At 35.6% G+C, this 7,500-nt stretch overlaps 1 protein-coding gene across 2 annotated transcripts in view; it reads right to left on the bottom strand.

The window, feature by feature from the left end:
• The window catches only part of LOC144958189 (uncharacterized), a 19,636-nt gene that overhangs the window by 6,132 nt on the left and 6,004 nt on the right, over positions 1-7,500 (bottom strand). For both annotated transcript variants that reach the window (XM_078889975.1, XM_078889976.1), the window contains exon 2: positions 1-49. This exon is cut by the window's left edge and continues 224 nt beyond it. In XM_078889975.1, coding sequence (XP_078746101.1) covers positions 1-32 — 32 coding nt within the window. In that variant the 5' untranslated portion in view covers positions 33-49. The remainder of the gene's footprint in view (positions 50-7,500) is intronic.

Raw genomic sequence — 7,500 nt, 5'->3', positions numbered from 1 at the left:
CCTTTGCCTGATACGGTGGAGTGAGTCATCATCTTGGAAGCAGCAATGTCTGGGACATAGAGGAGGAGATTAAACCCTCTCCTTACCACCCAATAATAATAATAATAATAATAATAATAATAATAATAATAATAATAATAATAATAATAATAATAATAATAATAATAATAATAATAAATTGAGCTTTATATAGCGCAATATCCACTAAATGTGCTCAAAGCGCTTTACAAGGGGTCCCTAGTCAACAGCAACATTTAACATGTAGGACGGGACATGCCACCTGTTAGGCGATATTACATTTTTTTCGGACAACGACAACGCTGTTAACGGCCAGGTACTCATTTTACACCTGAGTACGGTGCGAGAAAGTGAGTAAAGAGCTTTTTCCAAGGACTCAACTATGCGCCGAGCGCGAGGCTCGAACCCAGGACCTTCCGATCCGTAAGCGAGTGTCATACCACAAGACCACATAGCTGCACATGGGAAAATCATCACATTCGTTACGATGCAACCGACAATTTTCTCATTCCGATTTCTTTTGTACGTCACAAAATGTAAAGAAATGCTTTGATGACAGCTATAAATACTAAACACTGTGTTGTAGACATCATTTTGCCGAATAAACATTCTGAATAGAATTAGAATGAACTTGTTACTTTTTTGTTTGATAAATTGGAAAAGTCTATTTTTTGTGCTGGGTGGTTGTGAATTTTCGGGGGAAATTCTAAAAACGTGACCCATCGTGTCGAAACGGTATTATTGTAGCGGGTTGTATGTTATTTTTGTGGGATCGAGTCCAACCGATAGCTCAATGGTCTGGATTCGAACTAGTATTCGCGCTATGGCTCTCGTTACCAGCTGCGCCACTCAACCTATACCACAAACGGCTCAGGTTTAATCTAGGGGAGATCAAGAATTGCCTTAGGATCCCTTATAACTTAATTGTATTAATAACAAGTGAGTCAAGACAATAGTAACGCCCAATACAATAATAACAATTCTATACATAAAGTTTAATTAGATTGTTACAGGAAAAGATAGAAAGAATAAGTATTTATTTGATATCAGGAAGAATAGCTCTAATTGAGTGGATCTAATTTATTATTTATTTTTCTCTTTATTTTGATATAATCATTTGTGTCTGTGGAAAATACATTTGAAAATGGTATAAGCCCGTTTGGCTTATCTTTATCCCGCCGGCTTGCTTGACTGAGGCAAATGTATCAGCTAGTTCCAGGGTTAGCGCCTGCTTGCAGAGTTTTCTGGACTTCACAACAATGTGTTGTATTTAGAGGCTGACATCAGGGGTTTACCACTATGCAAGGACTGGGAGGCAGGGAATCGGCACGGGCTGGGTGCTTCAAGACAAGGACCTTCAATTAAGAGTTAAAACAACAAGGTCTTAGAGCCAATCGAGTTTGTCTTTCGCCACCGAATCGTCCTTGAGCGACACATCATAATAGCCTTTATTTGCCGACAAAGGCAAGGAGAAGCAGTAACTCCATGATAATGGTAATTAGTATATTTGCATCAAACATCAACTGACAGTCGAGCTATCTTACATGATGAGAATTTAACAGGGTTGTGTCCCTGGTATTTCTTTATTTATTTTTATTAATTATAAGTGAGGTTATGATGTGTGGCCGGCGATTGGCGGTAGGGTACAGACATTCAAGCAATATACATATTGAATATAAATGAAATAATAGCATAGATCATAAACAAATGTTAATTATAGTATAAGATACATATAGATATAGTTTTGTACAGGTATTCCAACTTACGAACATCCCTGGAATAGCACAATTAAAATATATACACAAGCTTTAATAATATTAGATTAAATTGAATTCACAGTAATATCTCGTTTCACTTTGAATGTTAACCAATAATTCATTTTACCTCCAGCCGAAGGATAACAAACTTTTACAAGTTTGAAATTGGAGAGATAGCTCTTCTTTCTTGGGATTCTTAGCGTGTGTGTGATTAAATTCAGAGATGAATTTGATTTTGTGAAATGAAAGAGCGCGTCTGAATTATGGGAATAGCCAATCAGAAGAATGTTCCTGTTTTAGATAGCCAATGATATCCAGATGGTTGGGTAAGAAAGAATAACGGAGAATTACCGGAGAGCTTAGGACAGTAATTGCAATTTTAGCTACTCTGGAACGAGACAAGGACCTCAGGGCCTATGCACGTTGGAGTCTTGTTTGGAAAAGGTAATTAGCAGGAGGCATGGATACAATGGGCAGACAATTTGAACAGGTAAATAATACTTAAGCTGAAAGTGAGTGTTCCGTTATACAATGGAAAGGTTTACAACCTAACGACCAAAATTTCCGTTAGAAAATTTTTAGAGCTTTATTAGAAAAAGACTGTCCATGTTTGAGTATCTTAGCTGGAGGTGTTAATCAAATATATGTCTCGTCCACTAGGTTTGAAGTGGTTTTAAGTGGGACGCTGACGAATGATAAAGAAACACGCAGTGAAAGAAAATCGTTCGTCACAATCATGTAGGAACGAACCACATGCTTAAAAGCCGATTTAATTTTAAAATGGTCAAAAATATAAATTGTTGGCATTCGCACCCTAAAATATGGTTGCCATTCTCCTCAATTAATCGTATACACTCAACAAAAGTCTGATATTACTGGCTATAAAATCAATTTTCAACATCATTTCGAACCCGACTTAATACCGTTTTGAGGCGAAGGGTCACAAATAGCTGGTAAGGAGAGAGTTAACAGCAGATAGTCCTATACTGTGTAGCCTGTTGTGTTGTGCGGCTATGTGGTCTTGTGGTATGACACTCGCTTTCGTATCGGAAGGTCCTGGGTTCGAACCTCGCTCGGCGCATAGTTGAGTCCAACTTGGAAACGACTCTTTACTCACATTATTATTCCCTCACCGTACTCAGGTGTAAAATGAGTACCTGGCCGTTAACAGCGTTGTCCCTGTCCGGAAAAAAATGTTGTAATATCGCCGAACAGGCTTCATGTCTCGTGCAACATGTAAAGTGTTGTTATTGGCTAGGGACCCTTTGTAAAGCGCAATGAGCACGTTTAGTGGATATATCAAAGCACAAGCTCAAGTCTTAATATTAAAATTGTATGAAGCACAAAATCCAATTCATAGTAAAAGATAACAAACTATACTGATCGCCAATGGGCATGATCTATATTCCCTTTCCATGTGATCGAAGTCATTGGTCACATTGCAGAGCGTGCTCAAAATGACCCACTTCGTGAAAAGTATTCACAGCTTTTGAAATATCTTGCATCACGATTGGTCATTTTGTTGAGCTTGACACATGGGTATATTTACAACTTTCATAAACAAAGCAATGTGTTTATATTTTTAAAGAAATGTCCAATCGTTGGACCTCAACAAATCATGTGATTGATGACTCGGTTGGCCGAAAACATAAATATAGATCGCTCCCATTTAAACTGGACACTGATGAACTGTCTAAAGCTTTTTTTTTCCATCTCTATCTATCTATCTATCTATCTATCTATCTATCTATCTATCTATCTATCTATCTATCAATCTATGTATCTATCTATCTATCTAGTCTATCTATGTATCTATCTATCTATCTATCTATCTATCTAGTCTATCTATATATCTATCTATGTATCTATCTATTGAATCGTGTTTGATACAAATATGGTACGAAAAGCCTGAAACATTAATGTAGACTGTCTCAAACATTGTGGTAAATATTTTAAATAATGATATGTATCTATCTATCTATCTATGTATCTTTCTATCTATCTATCTATCTATCTATCTATCTATCTATCTATCTATCTATCTATCTATCTCTCTCTCTCTCTCTCTCTCTCTCTCTCTCTTTCTCTCTCTCTCTGGGTGGGGATCCTGACCTCCCATAGTGGGCAGGGAGGTACATATGGCGCTGGCTTCCGGCGACAACAGACGTGTTGTGAATGTTTACCTATTTTCTACACATATTTTTATTCATTTATCATTCAATCGTCGGAATTTAAGCCTAATTTTTATTCAAAATGGATGTGAAGTATATATTGTTCCTGATTTTTATATTTATTAGTATATTTATAAGCATAAATGGTGTTTTAGCCTGTGATTTTGCTGCCAAAATAAGCCTATCGATAACTTATACTTCAGAGACTCTCCGATCCCTCCAACCCGTGTCACCCCCACCACCCACTATTGACACGTCGTTTATTAAAGTAAGAAAGAGGGGGAGAAAAGGAGGAATAAAAACAAAATTTAACAGACGGCCTTTTCGTCCATTTTTACCCTGTGTAGTGACAGGTAATGTAAGATCACTGAAAAATAAAATTGATGAACTGTTTTCACTGTGTCGTTTTAATAGTGACTATCGTCAAGCCTCCATAATAGCGTTAACAGAGACTTGGCTATCTCCTCACATACCATCATCATGTTTTAATATTGAACAATATTCACTATTTCGAGGAGATCGGACTAATGTAAATAAACGAACTGGGGGTGGGGTGTGCACATATATTAACAGTAACAACAAATGGTGCCACCCCAATAACAGTCAGATAAAGAAAATGTATTGTGACGATTATATTGAATTTATTACTGTTTCGTCACGACCATATTATCTACCCCGAGAATATACTCATGTCATCATCATCAACGTCTACATTCCACCATCATCAGACAACACCACAGCGAAAAATATTTTGAGGAAAGAAATACAGGACATTCAAATTAAGTCACCCGATGCCGTATTGATGGTCACTGGCGATTTTAACCAATGTAACGATTTTACTCTCCCGGGACTTCATCAATACGTGGACTGCGAGACAAGGGACAAAAAAACATTAGATTTATTCCTGTGTAATATTAAAAATAGTTATAAATGTTTACCCCGTGCCCCATTAGGTTTATCTGACCACTGCATGCTCTTGCTACTCCCCACCTACCGCCCTGTTTTTAAACGTGTAAAACCAGTAAAGAAAAGTGTACAGATCTGGAACGGAAGTGTGTGTGAAGATTTGCGTGGTTGTTTTGAATGCACTGACTGGAATGTTTTTATCGAATCATGTGATAGTGTGGATGAGCTGAATGACTGTGTGAGTGAGTATTTAAAATTCTGTGAACAGCTAGTGTCTTGTAAAAAAGAAATAAAATATTATCCTAACAACAAGCCTTGGATAACAAAAGATCTAAAACTTTTATTGAACCAAAAGAAAACTCTCTATACTAGTGGAAACAAAAAAGATCTGAAAACAAAACAAAAAGAGATAAAGAGGGTAATATCTAGTTGTAGAGATAAGTACAAAAATAAAATTGAAAAATGCTTTTCTTCTGGGGATATACGGGACACGTGGCGGGGGCTTAAAACTGCTGTGAACTATAATCCAAAGCCCACGATTATATCAGAAGATATCGAAATTGAAACTTTAAATAAATTTTATTCACGTTTCGACACAGCAAACAAATTTGATATTGAAAATGAAAAACATAAATTAGACAGGGCTTTGGAAGATGAAATGACTATTGAGGTCAGTGAAGAGGAAACGAGATTCGTATTTTCGAAACTAAACGAGAAGAAGGCTGCTGGGCCGGATGGATTGAAAGGAAAACTATTAAAAGAATGTGCCCACCAGCTTTCCCCATTTATACACATATTTTTAACTGGTCCCTCCAATGCGTTTCGATCCCTGAAATTTGGAAAACTTCAAAAATTATTCCTGTTCCAAAAAAAGAAAAACTTGAAACTATGAACGATCTCAGACCTGTTGCACTGACTTCAATAGTCATGAAATCTTTAGAAAAACTTGTTCTTGTTAAAATTAGGAATCAGTTTATGCCATTGAGTGATAGTCATCAATTTGCTTACAAACCAGGACGTGGCGTAGAGGATGCCATTTTGCTGTTTACAAACAACATCTACAGGCATCTAGATCACGCTAGGAGCTATTGCAGATTGCTTTTTGCAGATTTTTCTTCAGCGTTCAATACAATGCAACCTCAGTTGGTTGTTCAAAAATTGACTAGTCTGAATTTAAACAAGTATATAATTGCTTGGGTGCTCGAATTTCTTACGGAGAGAGCACAATATGTTCAATTAGGACAAAACAAATCTTCCTGTATAACTACAAATACTGGTGCTCCTCAGGGTTGTGTATTGTCCCCTGTATTATTCACAATATACACGAATGACTGTAGAAGTCAAAACCTGAGTGTACCTTTAATAAAGTTTGCAGATGACACCGCTCTTCAAGGCCTCATAACAAATGGCAACGAAGTGGCTTATAGGCAAGAAATTGATAGATTTGTGTCTTGGTGTGATGCCCACCACCTAGAGCTTAACATAAGCAAGACAAAGGAGCTAGTGATTGACTTTAGGAGAGTGAAGGAACCGATAGAACCGTTAAAATTAAAGGACCAATTCGTCCAGCGAGTTCCTCACTACAAATACCTTGGTGTAACGATTGATGACAGGCTCAAGTGGGATGAACACTTGAAAATAATTAGGCATAAGATGTGCAGACGTACATATTTTTTATCAAAACTCTCTCAGTTTAGAATAGATAAAACCCTCTGCACATTATTTTATAGAGCAGTAATTGAAAGTGTTTTGTCATTTTGTATAACAGCTTGGGGAGGCAATTGCTTAGCAGTGGAAAGGAACAAAATAAATTCAAATATTAAAAAGTCCATTAAACGCTATATAAATGATGTTGACGATGTAGATCTTTTATACGAGAAATTTTGTATAAATAAAATAACTAAAATATTAAATGACCAGTATCATCCACTAAGACCATCAATTATTATGTCAGAAAGAAGTGGTCGCCCTTTCTCTATTTCAACGAAAACAGAGAGACACCGAAAATCTTTTCTGCCGTCCAGTATTAGGCTTTATAACAACAAGCAATAATCATTTTATATAATTATTTCTCATTTTTACTTTTAAAAAAATATAAATATTAATTTATTAATTTATTTGTTTTGCAATCTTTTCAATTTTCAATTTATAGTGACAGTTTTAACTATTTTACAGTGTTTGAAATTATTCATATTATAAAGCGCAGCTCTGGTTATAGAGCTGCTCCTTTTTTATATATATACATCCTATTTCCATTGTATTTTTATCTTATGTGTAAATTATAGCACGTCTGTACAAAAAATTTCCTTTTTGGGATGCAATAAAGTATTATTATTATTATTATTATTATTATTATTATTATTATTATTATTATTATTATTATTATTATTATTATTATTATTATTATTATTATTATTATTATTATTATTATTACATGATGTGTCTTCTATCCCCCAAACCCGTTTTCCAATTGTTTCCTGTCGTTGTCTTGGTATAAGATTACTTAGTTTTGTCCTGACCCTGGCCGGAGTCTTTGGCTGGGAGGGAAACAGTCGAATGTATAGTTATAGTTTTGGGAGATGATATTTTTTCCTTGTAAATCATCTCTCTGTTATGCATTGAATTATGTTTAGTTTACATATTATATT

This window comes from Berghia stephanieae, chromosome 12 (assembly GCF_034508935.2).
Source record: "Berghia stephanieae isolate SIO BIC M18660-M18661 chromosome 12, UCSD_Bste_1.3, whole genome shotgun sequence".
In the NCBI taxonomy this organism is placed as follows: domain Eukaryota; kingdom Metazoa; phylum Mollusca; class Gastropoda; order Nudibranchia; family Aeolidiidae; genus Berghia; species Berghia stephanieae.
The sequence above is the reverse complement of the archived record's forward strand: the minus strand, read 5'-3'. Positions and strand labels throughout refer to the sequence as shown.